Source organism: Talpa europaea, assembly GCF_964194135.1.
Source record: "Talpa europaea genome assembly, chromosome: 9".
Taxonomy (NCBI): Eukaryota; Metazoa; Chordata; class Mammalia; order Eulipotyphla; family Talpidae; genus Talpa; species Talpa europaea.
Window position 1 is genome coordinate 56059118 of NC_140076.1, and position 18935 is coordinate 56078052.

At 37.1% G+C, this 18935-nt stretch overlaps 1 protein-coding gene across 1 annotated transcript; it reads right to left on the bottom strand.

The window, feature by feature from the left end:
* Nucleotides 1-1076: 1076 nt before the first annotated feature.
* DYNLT5 (dynein light chain Tctex-type family member 5) lies at nt 1077-17888 on the bottom strand (the record flags this gene model as incomplete). Its single annotated transcript, XM_084242211.1, has 4 exons — nt 1077-1280; nt 2024-2148; nt 7218-7309; nt 17770-17888. 4 exons carry the CDS (start codon nt 17886-17888, stop codon nt 1077-1079), a joined length of 540 nt encoding a protein of 179 aa, XP_084098337.1.
* Nucleotides 17889-18935: the final 1047 nt, after the last annotated feature.

Below are 18935 nucleotides of genomic sequence, written 5' to 3' on the forward strand. Positions count from 1 at the left end.
CCACAGAATCATTTTACATGCACACAAAGGGTTGAAAGCGCCATAAAAATAAATGATCCATGGCACACGATACATTAACCAGAAGAAAAATAAGCTATTTCAGCCCCGTAAATTTTAGTGCCATCCATTCAAAACCACATTGGGTCACTTTAGTATTAAATTCATAGGAACAAAATAGTAAATACACATGTTTTATTTGTTAAGCTGCCAGTTCTGTATTTTATGTAAAAATTTGTTAGCCTAGAAAAACCTTTTCAAAGGTACATCAGCCAGTGTATATTTAAAAACAGTGTCTCTTTCCAATATACGATTTTATGTGCTACAGATAAATTTTACTATTAAGCATCATGTATATTTAATATCACAATGTCTACTTCAGTGCCCTAAAAAGCCTTTGTTCACTTTATAGTTTCCATTATTGAAGAACCAGCATTCAGTTCTCCCACAATTTTGTAAAGTGCAGGCAACCCACGAGAGCTTCTAGTTTTAGCTAGCAGCCCAGTGGGACTACGATAATTGTTATGAAATCGTTAATTCTACCTCAGCAGTTTCAACTGTCAGGTACATGTAACAATAATTGCAGTTAATGAATGCTGCTCAATTTATTAAGTGCAAAATGAAAACCAGTATTCTTTTATATGCAGCACTGAGACATATTAACATTTATCATTTGTGTATACCATGTTGAATATTCTGTCATTTATTGGTCAGGGTATATAGCCATATTTTTAAAGCACTTCCCTTCATTAAGAAACAATGCAGGAAATTTACCCCCTAATTAAAGAATAATAATTTGTACTAAAAGTAATATTTAGTAAGAATCTATATCTATGAAAAACAATCTAGCAGAACCAAGGCTTAGCTCCTTCTTTGGATAAAAAAGATCCTTTCTTGTGCTTGTGCTACCCTCCCCTCCTCCAATCCTGAAAAGACGATGGCAGAGTCTAAACTCTTATACTTGATTGAAATATTCATGTTGTTTCTTACCCAAAGTTTTGAGCACTATAACTTTTCTGTGCATAGATACAGACTATTTCTTGATTTAAAAATGTGAGAACTGGATTCGTTACTTTCAATCATTCAAAGTAAACTGCGTAGACATTTGCAAGAGCAAAGAGAGAAGAATTTCTGAAAATATAAGATGAAATATTGTCGCTTTTAGGATCCCAGAGACATCTGCTTCCAATGAGTATGCTCTGACCGCTCAGTTGTCCTATGTGAACGATCACAATCAGCTTATACCGTGGAATCACCAAGTCCTTGACCTGGGCTTTGATTACCTAGAAGTTAAAAAAAAAAAAAAAAGAGAGAGAAAAGAAAAAGAAAGGTACTTTTTTAGCTACAGTGAAATTTAAGCCTCAATCTGTGTCATAAATATAGTGTGGAACCATAACTATGATTTCCTTCAAATGCTGTCCTCACGAGATAGGACATTCAGCGACAAAATGACAGCATCAGCAATAAATCTACATTTCTAAGGCACATGGAAAAGTTGTAATCCAGAGCACAGAATTTAATGGATTTATTACAGTCTTTGAAAATCTACATTATGGTGGCTTCCCTTCAAAGAATGTTGGCATTAAAGTTCTACTGCCTTGTTCACGTCTAATTAAGGGACCATACATCTGGAGTCTCCTATAATCTGAGTAATCATAAATGCTTATTAAATACTTTGTTATAAAAAGGAAAATACAAAAAATCTGATGGAGTGCCAGTACTTTAGTTGATAAAACTACAAGTGTATTTAAATTTATTTAGAAGTCACATTGTGTGTATTTGATAACACTCAAAGAAACTGCCTTGACTATTAAAATAGTCTATCTCTTACAATAATATTTTATTAATTGGAAGGCTTAAAAAATTCACATAAATAGTGTAATAGTGACCTAATAAATATTTCCCAAAAATATAAATAAGCTTTGTTATTGTACTGCAAATTAATTGCCTTCATCAAAAAATAGGGGTTGTGTTTTCAGCAAATGTTCTAGTTTTAATTAACACTTTAGGCAAATCACACCCGTACCTCAGAAATCGTTTTAGTCATCTGTCTACAGAACTCTGGTTCATATTTTTCATCTTGTAGATAGTGAGTTAGCACATCTTTCAAAATATGATTGACAGTGACCACAGGAAAATGTTTGGTGGGACCTGAAAACACAAGTGAAGTATCTTTCTAAGAATTAATTTCAAATTATATCTACCCATCCAGTAGGTTCTCTGGCAGAGGCAAGAAGACAAGGGACTCATGGTCCCCTTAATAAGGTGTAAGGTTAGGCTCTTACCCAACCTTCAGCCTCTTACCCATCACCACACTTCTCTACAGGAATGCTTCACCAGTCTAATGGAATTCATCCTTCTTTTATAGAATACTCATGTGTACTCCCTCTTGCTCTTCTTTGAAAATGAACACCGAATAATAGGCAAAGCTTACCTGCCTTTCTCCCTAGTAAATAGTGATCAGATCAGATAGTATCCTTTTCAGAGTCTAAAGGCACAAGAAATGGTTAATGTATGATTTCTGAATTGAAATAATACTCTTAATCATAGTATGGATAATTGCTACCTTTTTCTTTTTCTTTTTTTTTTTTTTTGTGGGACCCTCGCCGGCGACCAGGGAACGAGCCGGCGCTGCAGAGGCTGCGGGCAGCCTCGCAGCCGAGCGCTCAACCGCTGCGCCACCGGGGGAGGCCCGAAAATGGCTACTTTATTGAGTGATTCGACCTGTTAGGCATTTTTGATCATCATTTTATAGGGATTATCTTACATAATCCTCCAGCAAATTTCTGAGGTGAATCTTCTGTTACCTCCATTTCATAGAAGGGAAAACAGAGGTCTAAATGCATGAGTAACCTTATCACAATCACGTAGTGGCAGAGCTGGACTGCATGCCCTGGTTTATCTGACTATTGCTTATGTTCAGAACAGAAGGATGGAACATCTTTATCCTGTACCTCAAGAATCTTACCTGTACCTCCAAGGAATATTAACTTCCCCATCTCTCTGGTTAAGTCCCTCTGTCCTTGTATGATATGAGCCTGTGCCCAGGACCTGGCATACTGGCTCAATTGTTATTTGCTGATTGATATGGATGAAGGAATGAGATGTGAGATTTATATCCAATTTCATTTTAATAGTCATCAGTATCTTTCAAATGTCTATTTTTAATGATGGTATCAGTCAGGGTTTAAGGAAATATATTACATATTCAAGTTAAGATAATTCCAGGAGAATTTAAAAAGTAGGAAGGTGTGGGCAGGTGTATGTAGGAAATTGGAAGCAGAGCCGAGTTCCCCTTGACCAGTAAAAGCCAGGGTTTTCCTCCCAGCTCACCCCAGGCTTCAGGGATCCCAGAAGGAAACTTACTATATCCCAGAAGAGGAGCTGGAGAGGGTCCCCCCTGGGAGCCACTCAAGTCTTTCTGGTAATGGATGTAAATAGCCTGAGGTGAGCCACAGGCAGAGGAAACAAATACCAGTTCAGACCCTCTCTCCCCCTGATTCCTGCTGAAGTTCCCATTGGTTGAACTTAACCAGAGGTTGTAGCCCATACGCATAGTTAAGTCAGCCGCCTGGAGCTCAATAAATAGTATTTAATTTTGATTATACTGGAATTGTTCATTTAAATTTAAATAAGGGTGGGAAATGAATGTGGACATTCATTCTGCCATGGGTATAATTAGCTACAGTTTTAGTCAGCAGGAATTGCTACTATAGAGAACAGAGACAAGCAGTATTAAATGAGCCTGGGAAAGGTTGGTCCTGACCACTCCTGCTTTTCAGGGTCAGAGATTGGTCACTAGCTCCTTTGGACAAGTTCCCAGATACCTATAGGCCTGGGTCACCCTCCTGAGAATCTTTCAGAAGATTGCTACTCACATAATCTTTTGAGATGAGCCTAATTTGAAAGCTATATTTCCCCTTTCTATTTAAGATACTGAAAAATGGGGCCTCCCTGGTGGCATAAGGGGTTAAGCACAGCACTATGAAGCAATCCTGTAGCCTCTGCTGCACCAATTTGATTCCGGCCAGCCAGCCAGGTAGCTAACCCACAGGGCGCAGCAGACTTCTGTCTTGCCCACTGCTCCCCTCAGCAGTGTATTTCAGTCAATCTGCCTGCTCTGTTTCCTGACTGTTCTATTTCTCTTTCTCTGGTGAATCCTCACCCCCCCGCACTTCAGGTCTGTACCCCAGTGTTTGTATGCATAAATAAAATAAAATCTTAAAAAAAAATTGGTTATTTAATGTATCTTTGTCTTGGCTCTCTGAAATTGTGGTCATATTAATAATCACCACATTTATTTGTTAGAACTAAATTAAGTAAAATATTTAAAATGTTTAGAGCAGTTCATCCCCCATAAAAATATCACTCATTGGATATTTATTGTTGTTGTTATTGTTGCTATCTCATACTGAGAGAAGGGACGGAGGGAGTTAGATAGGAGGACGTATAATAGAGCGATAGTGAGGCCGCTGCAGTTGGGAAGGAACCTTTGGGGTAGGACAAAGTTAATGTAGAGAGACTACCAGGTTCTGTCCAAGAAAGCATATGATGACAGGGCCAGAGTATCTCATGGAAGCTGGGCTCAAATGATGTCTATCTTTTGGTTCTACTTTTCATTTTGTTGGCTTTCATCCTGAGGCAGGTTCTCCGGACATGGCAGAAAAACTGGCCACCAATAGCTTTTGTCTGACCTGATGCTCACAGTATATATCTTAATCAGTGCTTCGGAAAAAGTTTTGTGGAGAACTTTTATATTGATAGGAAATTATATTGAATGTCACAGAAGTTCTCAGTAAGTGAAGTCCTTGAGTCATTCACTTTGAGAAACAATAATACAATGAAAGAATAAACTATTCAAATACATCAATTAATTCTCATAGTCTCCCAATGATATGTGGATGATTATTTCTATTGACAAATGAAGAAACTAAGATTCAAGGATGCTGAAGACCTTGCTAGAACATCATTTACTTAGAAACTGGCAAAAATAGTATTAGAATTCAGATGCTTTGGGTCCTATAGCCTGTATTTTCTTCTATAGTCATGTTTTGTTATTTAATTGTTAAGAAAATGTAAATGGTATTTTATTTGAAAAATATGCTTTCATTTTTCCATTCCTTTCTTTCCTTAATTATGCTCATGTTTCATCTCATTCTTAGTGGCAGGAATTATTTATATAAAGGGTGAACAAACATCCTAAACATTTAATATGTGTTTAGGGGATGCAAATATTATTAAGTAGAATGTAAAAAATTAATTAAACACAAGAGTGCTGATGATTGACTGACATTCCCCCCACCTCTTCTGGCCAGCATTGTCTAGACATGAGAAATCTTCATCAAAGATCCACAGAGTCCCTTTCAGCTATAAAATAAACATAACACGGCCAATTGAATCTTTAAAAAATGATTGTCAAGCATAAAATTCTTTAATCATGAAAGAGAACTTCACATAGACTTTTTGGAAGCATATATGGAAAATACTTTATTCTAAGGTATTTCTAAAATTACTCTTTTCTAACGAGGTTTGACTTTCGGTACTTCTTTTTTTAAATAGTTTTTTTTTTTAGTTTATTTATTTACACAAGAACCGGGGTTCAGGCCACATATGTGCGAGAGGGTGAGAGCATTCACCAGAGATAGAGTGGGGAGCAGAACAGGCGGCTGACTGAAATACGCTGCTGAGGGAGCAGTGGGCGAGACAGGAGAAGTCTTCCACACCATGTGGATATCTCGCTGGCTGGCCGGGCTCGAACCCATGCTGCAGAGTCTGTGACAGCTTCACAGCACGGCCCTCAACCACCTGCAACACCAGGGGAGGCCCTCAACTATCAGTACTTCTAAAACTGATGAAATGATTTAGTTTGTTTATTTGAGAAAAATAAGTTATAAAAATATATCCTTATGAAGAAGAAACACAAGCCTTCATATTTCAATTCCTGATTCAATTCCTGATTCAAATCCTTTTGGTATGCAGAGCCTTAATAGGCACCAAATGGCTAAGATCAAGTGAGAGAAAGCCTTACCCAAACTTACTTTGCCTAACTGACTAGCTAGATTTAGGACAGAAGTGATGAGATTAGGATTTGGTTAGCTCTCAGCGTCTGGTTTCATGTGGAAGCCATTTGGTAGAAGCTGCCATTGCCCCACATTTCTCAGGTTTCAGAGGCTGACCTACATTTCCAAAAGTACAAACAGTGTCTTCTGAATTAAATCTCAAAAGTTTTGATTGGCTTGAACAATAAAAGGGTTATATGCTACGTCTGCATCAGTCACTGTTAAGGTCAGCTTATGGACCAAGGTGGTCATGATGGCAGTGTGGGGCTTCCCCAAAGGAAAGTGAGTAAAATTTCCAAAATCATCATAAAAGTAAATTGGGTGACAGAAATATTCTCTGTGTACCACAGACACTGAAAATACCAGTGGACTGACTAATTATGGAAACTCGTCATCTGCAAAGTCTTGGGAATTACTGTGGAAAACTGGCTACAAGGTCTACTGGGATGCACTGATGGCCTATAATTTTCTTGGGGTTAGCTTGTCACAAACGGAAACACTTGGTCCATAGAGTCTTCCTTTGGTCATTGGTAAGTCTCTGTGGAATTTCTATATAGCAGTAATAATATATGGATTCAGATAATAGTGTGCAGGTATGCACTTAGAGAAAACAAGTGAGTCTATGAGGAAACACAAATTAGGAAAGACATTCACTACGGACTCCACTTGGGAATATAGGGGCAGGTGCAAAGATCTTTGTTTTCAATGCCCCAAAACCTCAGTGGGAAGGAATAAACATCTCTGTCAACAGGGGACCAGGCATCATTTGCCTTTGCCTTGAAGACTTTTTTTCTTCACCTATCAACATTGGTCGGTGGTGTTGGATAAAATTTTAAAACACATCACTTACATTTAACTCACACATATATAAAATAACTTCATAAGATAACCCAGAAATACTCAGTGAGCTTCTTAATTCAGTACTATCCTATGTATGCCAGTGCCTCCCAATGAATTGCTTGATATTTAGGAAACACTGATAAAGAAAAGTAGGTACTGGGTTTTGTTTCATTTTATGTAGCATCAAAGAACTCAATTAGTTAAGTTCCTTTATATTGACCTAGGATTGATGGTAATACCAGCTTATCAGATAATATTTTAAGAACATGTCATTCACCAAATTAGAAGTTTGAAATGGGCATGAGTGATAAAATAACACACCCAACTGATAGGTGTTTTCCATCCGAACTGGAAGGAGAGGAGCTTCATCACTCTGGTTAGGTTCATCCATGTAAGACACGGTACTCACAGAACTAAAAGCAGGAGAGAACACACATTTCAATAATCATCATTGCAATAATAACAAACAGAATTTTGCGTTCAGTGAAAGTCTTTCAAAAATGATGTTTTCTCTAAGAAAATTTCAAGCAAATCTATGGACTATCCCAGTGACATACATGAAATTTAAAACATTTTAGAGATGAAAACATTAAGGCATAGAGAAACTACTGAAGCAGGTCTCAGTGTAGTGGTTGAAGTCCAAAGTGAAGTGCCAGGTCATCTGATTACCCAGAAAGTGTTCGTAGGTTGGTCAGTCTGTGGGATAATAGAGCACATGTTCCAAAAAACATTGTCGATCGTGTCTCTAGCATAGATGTAAAGGCTTTCCTCAGAGTGGATAAAGTACACAAAAGGGACTGGAGAATTATATTGGACACTTAAGATGTTGGGAAACAATTCGATATCTACATGGGTGTGATAAAGAGTTCGCTATTTTATATACCTCACAAATCCCTTCAGTTGAAAAAGAAAAGCGAGAAACTCACCAACATGATGAGAGAAACCACAACTTGTACAAACTACTGTAAATCAATAAATACCAATCACCTTTTCAACATTAAGAAAGGGTTTGGGCTTGGTTACCAAGGCCATATCAGCTTATCCAGGTGCTGAATAGGAGAGACCCAGGCAGAGGCCCTAATATCTCCCCAGCACTATTTAATTCAATTCAATTCAGAGGAAATTCAACTGTCACTAATGGCAGGCTCAGAACACTGTATCCCCCACTTCTCTCCATCTGTGACAATGGAGGTTAAGACAGATGTCATTTCAAAGGAGATGATGTAATTGTGTGTGTGTGTTTTCAGAGTGGCCACAGTTCTAAGCAGGTTACATTTTTGCTTTTATCTTAAATGAGAAATAGATTTGTTCTTAACCTTTTGGGATTTTTTTTTTCTGCAATGAGTTTATAATACTTAAATACTTCATTCTCAGCTGTTTGGAATTAGTGAGCTTCTTGCAAATTGGTATTTTAAGAAAATCATGGGTAATCTATTTTTAAAAATCCTTTCAAACAATGCAATTTACACAATATATTAAAGTTTACCCACCCAGCCTAAGAAAGTGATGCAAGAAACTATGGTTGCTTGTTCACGAAGGATTTCTGGATTAGTGATTTAGTCTTCATTCTTGTAACACCTGCTTTCCTCAATTTTCTGCTGCCCTTTGAAGTAGCAAACAACCTGTTCAGCCACATTGGCTGCAGGTGTTGTGGGCAGTGCCACAGATGATAGCTTCTGTTTAAAAAACCCAAAGTTGCATAAGCCCCTCGATTGTAAGATAAGCCAGTCTGTCCCAGAACTATACATGCTACTTTTAACTTTGCAAAACATTTCCCATCAATTATTTCATTTTACCATCACAATACCCTTTAGGTAAAGAAAAGAGTCATTATTCTACCCATTTCAGAGATAAAGGGAAGGAGGCAAAGGGCTTAATATATTTATAGGAAAGGCTGACTTAAATTTCAAACATTCTATTTACTTCTTAGTGAAAAAGTCACACATCACATCAGACAGATGAAAATAGGGCAGCGACTACCTGAAATACTTAATTACTGAAATTAGAACTTACTTGCACAAACATACAAAAATATTAATGAAAAACCAATTATTTTTCTGCTGAACAGTTATTAAAAACCCAGGGAAAGAGAATAGAATTGGTACAAAGTTCATATTACCATAAGTTAGGTAGGAATCAAAGACAAAACAAGTAAGGATTTTGTTAGCATTTTCTTTTTTTTTTAAAGATTTATTTATTTATTTATACAAGCACTGGGTATAGTCAGAAGCGCGGGAGGGTGAGAGAATTCACCAGAGACAGAGTGGGGAACAGAACTGGCAAACTGACGAAATACACTGCTGAAGGGAGCAGAGGGCACGGCAGGAGAGGTCTGTTGCGCCATGTGGGTCTGTTGGGCCATGTGGGACCCTCCCTGGCCGCCAGGGATACAACCGGCGCTGCAGAGGCTGCGGGCAGCTTTGCAGCCCAGCGCTCAACAGCTGCGCCACCAGGGGAGGCCCAAGTAAGGATTTTTATACACAGTCCCCACTATTGCTATCTTTCATGGTACTGAAAAAAATGATAATCAGTGTATGTTACAATGCTTCCAGTATGAGATTGTTAAATGTCATGAGGGCAGCTTAAAAAATCCAGGGACCTTGGAGTCAGTTTTGTAGAGGAGATAAAGACATTGTGGATTGAGTTTTTCAGGTATTTTGCTGAAACTCTTCCTTGGGGTGTACATAGAACATTTTGTAGACTAGTTTCTGATTTTCTGAAGATGATTTTGTTCAGTGTCTTTATTTCCTTAGTGATCATGTAAACAGTGTATGCTTATTGCAAAAAGTTAAAAACATACATAAAAAAATTATGTAAAATTACAAACAAAAATACTAACCTTCATGGTTATTGAAGCACTGTTAACATTAGAAGCTTTTTTCTGGATATGATTTTATATATGGGATCACACTGTAGATGATTTTTTAAAAATTTCAAATGTTATGGGTGAATTGGTGAAGGAAATTCTATGGGGACTACCCCTGTGGGTGAAGGGGGGGGAAGCAAACATTGTTTAAAAATGAACAATGATGCAAAATATATATAAATTAAAAATGAATAAATAAATAAATTCCAAATGTATTATGCGCAGCTTTCTATGCTAATAACTAGCAATCTAAATCAATATTTTAAATATCAGGACAGTATTTAATACATGAATATACTGCATTTTGTTTAATCATTTATTTTCTAGGCCACTTAAGTTGTTTCCAGTATTATATTGCAACATTCTAATATTTATTTTAAGAAAAGCTGTAATGAACATGGTGGCAAGTACTGCCATTTGCTTTCTAGTGTGATTCTCTTCTTTTTCCTTGGTAAAAGAACCCTAAATTTGTGGGAATATTTAATGCTAAATTAAAGACAATTTCTTTTTTAAAAATATTTATTTATTTGTGCATACAAAAACTGGGGTACAGGCCAGAGGTGTGGGGGGTGAGAGGATTCACCAGAGACAGAGTGGGGAGCAGAACAGGAGAATTGACAGAAATATACTGCTGAGGGGAGCAGCAGGCGAGTCAGGAGAGGTCTGCTGCCCTGTGGGTCTCCTCCCAGGCCAGCAGAAGATCGAACTCATGTGGGAAGCTTCATAGTGCTGCTTCTTAACCTCTTGTGCCACTAGGGAGGCACCATTAAAGACAAATTCTAATACTCTTCTAATGTTATTGTGTACATGTAGCTTTATGAGCCAATGAAATGTGAGTAGAAATTCTGAAAACTTCCTTAAAAGAGCTAGTTCAACCAAGAAGAGCCATTTATATATATATCCTTGAATGTCAATGTGGATAATCTGCAAATGGGATGTGGATAATGTGGATATGAGGGCAAGAGTTCAGCAGCTATTTTGGGTCATAAGATGACCTATGGATTACAGATCATGAAGACAATCTCCTTGAACTGCTTTTGTTTTCTCTTTTAGTAAGAGAAAAATATATTTCTATATTTGTTTAAGTCACTGTTGTTTGAAAAGTATTATTATAAGGAGAATTAGCTACAGCTGATAGAAATTCTCATACCGAAGAATGCTGCAAGTAATAGAGCATGGAACTTGGAATTATTTTGTGGAGGCAAGAGGATTTGGGGGAGTGAGAGTTCAGTTATTTTGGGGGAAACCTGACCCCTTATCACACAGAGGGAAAATATTTGTTTAGTCTCTTACTTTCTGTACCTTGGAAGGCTGACCATGTATCCATCATGGAAAATTATAGGAAAGTATTACCTAAAAAACCTCTGGTATTTTTTTTTTGGGGGGGTGTCTTTTATTGAGGTTGAATTGACATGTAACATTATGTTAATTTCAGGGGTATGGCATGATGTGTTATTTGCATATGTTTCAAAATGATTCCACAATATGTCTAGTTAACATCTCTCATGCATGGTTCATCCTTAGGAAGTTTTTTTTTTTCCTTGTGATGACAACTTTTAAGATCTACTCTCTTGGGAGCTCTCAAATATACACCACAGTATCAGTAACTATAGTTCCCATGCTGTATATTAAAATTCCCATCACTTATATATTTTAAAATTACAAGTTTTTATGTTTATGGTATTTTTAAAAACTGAAATCTGCTAGCTTCTTCATTAGAGTAGGACAGATTGGAAAGTAGAATAGAGAAGACTAATGGAATGAGTAAATTGTTCAGAAAAATAAGATACTTATTCCTTGGAAAAAAGACAAAAGGAAGAGATAAAATAGTAAAAATGCTTGCAATCTGGGCAAATGACATTAAACTATAATATGGGCTTAGTAAATTGTTAGCATTTTACAATTTGGAATTATCAATATCAGCTCCAAATACTAATGTAGAAAAACTTGTACATATTTTCTATTGATAAACAACTTTACACAAACCTTTTAAATATTTAAAGATTAAAAACATGAACCTCACTTTCATGGGAAACCTGACACTAAACAATTCGTAGATGACCTGCTTCTGGGCCAGGATTTTTTGTATGTAGCTGAGCAGTTTCCTCACTGCAATCTAATGCAGTCAGGCCTCCACACAAAGGTTTGTAAAGAAAAAGAAAATTTAAAAAAAGGCTATAATGCAGAAGAAGAGATGCAGAAAAAAAAAAAACGAGATGCTCAAAAAGCAATTAAACATTTTATTTATTTTTTTTGTAAATTAGAAACTTTAATCACTTGTGCCATACACACAGCACAATAAGTTTTCTGGGTGTATGTCATGATACTATAAGTGGATGAGTTTCATTTGTCTACAACCACACTTTTCCCAGTTTATAATAATAACCCTTCTAGAGCCATGATCTCATTACAAAAGGAATGCTGTAGTTGACTTCATTGTTAAGTGCCAAAAATGTTCATGCTGTCTTTGTGCTTCATCAGCTCATTGGCATGTATGGAGGAAAGAAATTACAGTAGGCAAGATGTGTCCAAGAGAGCTGAAAAGTTTTAGGAAGGTAGGTAGATTGAAAGTAAATTCAAGAAAACTAAAAGTTTGACATAGAGTACTGGTTAAACATTGAACAAATCAACTACTATTATTCTAGGCAGAAGATAACAACTTGTAACCCAACACGAAATTCAGTTAATATTTGGAATCACATCTGCTTTTGGCGAAGATAGACTTGCAATTAACCTAGATGCAGAAATAGCTGCATGAAATCGGTCCATAATAACATAAGAAAGATTTTCCTTCCTATATTGTTTCTGGTTGACATGAGAAACATCTCATGATAATTCAACAGCCTATGTTCTTATTATGCAGAAAAGCGGCAGGAAAAAAAATAGCTAAGGATCTGGAACATATTTGTTTTTTAATGAAATTAAATTTTCTTAGTACCTTACAAATTTGCTTGGTGAACATTCCTTGAATTACACAGAAAAACTACAAGGCATCTCATATCTTTTTGTTATTACTGTTAGAGGTAGAAACAATAATTTCAATTAAATCATTCAATATCATTGCATTATTGAGAATTCATTTGCAAACATTTTTACTGCCATTTTTACTTAGATGTTTAGAAGCTGCATTAAGAGATAATTGAATGTGTAACTGGCCTTGGAGCCATTCATTTAGTACATTAAAGACATCAGACTATTATTTGTATCTTTTATTTGCAATTGTGAAATGCCTGAAATGACCATATTTTGAATAGTGTCCTGTAAGCATGCTTTTACCAAAAAAAAAAAAAAAAAAAAAAAAGAATTCTGAAATCATGTGCTGCCTCCCAGTGGAGATATTTCAGAGTGCACAGAGAAAAAAGGATTCAAGGTATAAATTCTTATACTTGTTCTTTGGTTTTTCCTCATTCTTTCAAAAAATACTTATTTACAATTCTTCAAATAAAATTTTACTGATTTACCATTACTTTATAAATTTTGGGAGTAGAATTTCCCATCTTGACCTGTGCTTAGCCTCACTGAAGCGGGAAGTACTGGTAATACAAGGCGGAGCCCCTGTCCATGAGAAAGAGGATGTAGAATATAAGATTGTTGCCTCGCAGAGTAGTATGGTTGGGAGTGGCAAGGGATGAGGGAAAGATTTCTCAAAGTCCAAGTGTGTTTGGAGTAATGAAAAGCTTAGAGGGGCTACTGGGGAAGTAATGTGCAGCCCCGCCCAAAGGCAGTCTCCTATTCATTAGAATCAAGTACAGAGGTGGGGCAAGTATGCAGGGAATGTACATTCCTGGGGGTTGCAGTTATTGGGGAGTAAGCTAGGGTGGAGTAACCAGGGGCTATTTCCTGGGTGCCTTCATTGTTCCCGCTGATCAAAGCATATTATCTATATATATCTATATTATCTATATATCTATCTATATATAGATATATAGATATCTATTCTTACCTTACTTTCTGCTAATGTTTTCAAGTAAAGTATGTTAGTTAATCTTGTAATCATTTGTGAGAATATAGATGTCTATTATTTAAGCCATCCAATGTATGTATTTTGTTATGACAGCTTGAGTTGATTTATACAGGCTCAGATTGATATGCTAGCAATGGGGGTAGTGCTAAGTAGTTGGGTTCTGGATATTTTTTCAAACTTTACCCAACAATTTCATTATAGTTGGAAAGAAAGAGTTAAGTTGTGAGCATATTGAGTGAAGTATCAGATATTGAAGTGAAGTGTCAGCAGGCAGTTAATGGCTGGATTTTGGGAGAGACTTGTGGGCTGGGGATATAAATACAGGGATACAATGCTATATCTTACTCACTAGACTTGCAGATTCCCAAGAGGATATGTGTAGGATAAGAAGAAAGGGGGCTGGCCTACATTAAGAAACCAGGGAGAAGCAAAAGGGCCAGAGAAGATAACTGAGAAGGAGGGTCCTGTCAGGTAGAAGGGAAACAGGAGAGTGTGGGTCCTGAAGTCAGGCGAGGAAAGTGTTTCCAGGAGAAAGACTGACAGTGTCAAATGTTGTTGAGAGGTCAAGTAAGATGAGGACCAGGCATTGACCACTGGGTGAGAAAGTGAAAGTCATGACCATCTTGACAAAAGCAATCGCATGAGCTAGGGACAATGTACTTTATTCATAGTGTGTCTTTAGCACCTGGAACAATGCTCATAACTGAAATGTGTCCGACAAGTTACATACTTCTTTGATGAAGTCAATATTTTCATTTTATAGATAAAATGTTAAGATCCAAAGAATATTAAATAATAACTAGTTAAGCAGAAAATCCAGGGCTCAAACTCAGGTCTGGTATGAACCCAAAGGCCCAAATAATAATAACAATAATAATAATAATTGACACTAGCTCTGTACTTAGATGTGCCAAGAATCATTCCATTTATTTATTTATTTACTTACTTTCTTACTTTATTGAGGTAACATTCATTGGTTTACAATACTGTATATGATTGAGGGGGAGTCTCTCCCAGCTAGAAGGGGTTTTTAGAAAGTCAAAATATCATAATACACAGAAATTATTTTTAAATACAGGACTCAAATATGTATACTCTTACAGAATGTAGTGTGTGTATTAGGCTGGGTGCCTATAGGGAGATGAGAATTGGAATGGGGAAGGGGAAGAAAGATGTCAGGTGAACACGAGAGGGACTTGCCCATATTAGCTCTGGCCCTAAGAGACAAGGTACTATAGAGCCTCCCCTGGTGGCGTAGCAGTTGAGCGCTGGGTTGCGAGGCTGCCTGCAGCCTCTGCAGAACCCGTTTGATCCCTGGCCACCGGCGAAGGTCCCACAAAAAAAAAAAAAAAGAGAGAGACAAGGTACTATAAAATGATAAAATACTGTTAACTTTGGTCCTACACTCCAACTGAAAATAAATGGAAATAATAAAAATATCTTCTCCACCTAACCTACAGGGCCTGTTGATAACCATGGATACCCCATATGTAAAATGGTTTAATAACTGATCAAGTACAAGATGCTATGAATTGTTGTGGCTTAATTTAAGCACATGGCTATTTCAGTTTTCTCAAGCTTTTCTTTTTTGGAGGGGACGCTGCATCTCAGTGAGATCTTGCTGGAGGTTTTAGTTTGAGTTAGATGGCAAAAAAAATATATCCCTCAGCTCCCACCTTCTAATCTCTATTCTTATCCTTCAGTTATCAAAATGAGGAAAAAAGTCTGGCAATGTCTTTTTTTTTATTTCATGGTTATGTTTTTATTATTTTTGGGTTTTTAATTTTGTATATTTTCTACATCATTTTTCATTTTTGTACAATGTATGCATTTTCTTTTTTTTTTTTTCAATGTATGCATTTTCATCTTGGTTATAGTCCCCGTACAATTCTCACCACATTTGTTTTGATCCTACTCCCTTCTCCCCCCAAGGAGTGGGTCTCTGGTTTATAGTTGCTTGTTGATTTTGATTTTTACTTTGTTATAATTAGTCTTTTTCCTGATCCCTTATTTAGGTTTTCTAAATTCCTGTTATGAGTAACGGCAATGTCATTTTTAACTGCACATTAAGCAACTCGCTGTAGTATAGGTTGAAATAATAGAATAAAGTGATCACATTTAATAAGACTTGTTTACTGTCTTTCCCACCAGATTATAAACTCCACAAGAGCCAAAACTGTCTTAGTTTGTTCCACCAGCTAGCACAGTGCCTGGAATGTACTCACTGGTCAATAAATATTTATTTCAAGTGAGGTAACAAATACAATCTTTTCCATCTTTATGTGGATAAAAATGATCAGTTGGTTCTCAGTTTACTTGAAAAATAATCTCCAGTTTAGAAAGTTATTCACCTTTTTATGCCAATGTGTGGCACAACAATTAATACACACTAGATGCTCAATAAACCCTGAATAAGTGAAAAAGTTAAAGCATATAGTTTGACTTAACTAGTGTGTTAAATGCCATTGTAGGCTCAAGAAGAGAGTGATGTGATTCATACTCAAGGTCCTAGTAATCTGACTTTACTGTAATTTTTTTTTAAAGTGGTTTGTGTCTTAATCCTGAATTCTTTTTTTTTTATTATTTATTTATGCAAGCAATGGGTACAGACATAAGCGCGGGAGGGTGAGAGAATTCACCAGAGCCAGAGCAGGGAGCAGAGCAGGCAGAAGGACCGAAGCACACTGCTGAGGGGAGCAGCGGGCGGCAGGAGAGGTCTGCTTGCCATATGGGACCCTCCTCCGGTGGCCGGGAGCAGCTGTGGATCGAACCGGCACTGTAGAGGCTGCGGGCAGCTTCGCAACCCAGAGCTCAACCGCTGCGCCACAGGGGAGGCCCACTTTACTGTAATTTTGACTTTAGGCAAAAGAGAGATTTTTTAAACTCTAACCTTAGACTTGACCTTCTAGTGAAGACAATAAGTCCAGATATCATGTCACATGATACTGGGAAGGAAACTTAACCTCACAGCTTCTGTTTCCATTTTAAGAATATGACAACACAGTCTCAGGCTTCTGAAGACTGAGCTGCCAACAAAAAAGCTGTCACTGCAAATACCTGCTGTAACTCATGCATTTAAATAGAAGGTTCTGGTGAATGAACCAGTTGAAGAAGCTTCATCAATGCAAGTAACACAGAGATTGCCAATTTTCAGGGAATGAGAATACTTGACTATATCAAAAGGTGATGTTGCCATTGCTAATTCTGTACATTTGGAGCCTCCACCTATCTTCTTTTTTTTCATTTGTGTAAGGAAGAGATAATCTATCAAAGAGAGATTGTATTTATAATCCACATCCAGGATTGGAAAGTAGAAAATTTTTTTTTAAGATTTATTTTTTATTTATACAACAGCTGGGGTACAGGTCAGAGGTGCAGCAGGGTGAGAGGATTCACCAGAGACAGAGTGGGGAGCAGAACAGGCAGACAGACCGAGGGCACTCCTGAGGGGAGCAGCGGGCGCCACAGGAGAGGGGTTTGACAGGAGAGGTCTGCCGTGCCATGTGGGCATCTTCCTGGCCGGCCAGGAATTGAACCTGCGCTACAAAGGCTGCAGACAGCCTCACAGCGCTGCACTCAATCCGCTGCACCACCAGGGAGGCCCCGGAAAGTAGAAATTTATATCAGTGCTTAATATACTCTGAGAGTAAACAGAATGAATTTCATAATTGTAATGGAAATTGTTTCCAATTCTTCTGGTGTGTGTTCCACAAGACACACCAGCTCCTGCTTCCCAATCACAGAGATTAATAAATATACCTTATCTTTAATCCTGTGGAGACCGTTAAGAAGGAAAGTCTATTATATAAGTTTATTGACCTCAAAATCAGGTAATTTGTTTTTTTCCCAGTGGCAGTCAAAACGAAATGTCATCAAAGTATTAAAAATTGATCTATCTTTTTAGGAGAGGAAAAGCAATATGTAGTTAAAACTAAAATAAAGCTTTGACCCATTAATTATACAAACAAGCAGAAATTTATGTACTGAAAAGAATGTGAACATTATGACCTTGCTTATTCAATAATTAAATTTAAGTTACTCACTTTTTTGTGTGACCATGAAGTTCTTTCCACCGGGATTCATTGCAATTTAGAGAAGACACACTCCCCCTTTTCTTCAATGAATGAATGACTCTTTCTTTAGCAGTGTCTGACATCATCATAACCTATAGGAGAAACTTTTGTAAAGTACCAAAGATCTGAAAATATTTTAATTAGTATAACAAAACGAATTAATTTTAAATAAAATAAACAGATAGTTTTCCTACCACTTTTGAATGGGGAGGTGAGGTTTCTTCAGAGTGATATTTAGCATATATTGTTATTTTTGTTAAAATAACTGGAAAAATAATACTAAACACTTTGACGCAGTGTTGTACTTAATTTACATAAGCAGATACTAATTTAGCTGCAGCAAAATGCCTAACTGCACAATAGGTTAAAGTCATTGAGAAAAGATAGTGAGGTACACAAGAAAGATGTCCTACACCATGGTTATTATTTTAAAAATTAAAATTAACTGTCTTCCCCAGGGGGTATTTTTTTTAAGCCATAGTGATTTACTTTGTAAATAGCACATTTTAATAATTTGTTGGAAAACATACTCCCTTTTCACAAATACTTTTTAAAAGGCTGGCAGTAGGAATGGATTTCTCAGAATTTAGACTATAACTCTATTACCCCACTGCCCAAGTACAAATTTAGCTACTTCTTTAGATTATTTTATAATCTGTAAATCTGAAAGCCTTAACAAGGAAGCCCTGTGCTAGCCACTAAAACACAGAACCAAGACAGTCTCCACCTGCAAGGAGGTAGCCATTGAGTGGGTAGGGCAGGCAAGCACACAGCCTAAAACCCCAGTGTGCTCTGTGGCAGGATGGGGAACAGCACGATGATACTGAAGGGCACACAAATATGGCAGAGGTCTTTTATGTCAGGAAGCAAGGCAGTGGTGTGCGTGCAGTTGTGTGACTATGTGTGAGTGTATGCATGAATGTGAACATCTTTCTGGGTATGTGTGTCTGTGTATATGAACAAGGTGTTCCCATGAGGGTATTATGCCGTGTGAACAAGTAAGTGCATCTGTGTGAATGAGTGTGTACACACGTAACATTTCTCTGCATGTGCCTGTGTAATGAGTGATTTTCTGTGTACCTGAGTGAATGTGTGGCTTTCTGTGTCTGTCTGTGTGCGATGTGTCTGTGCACTGA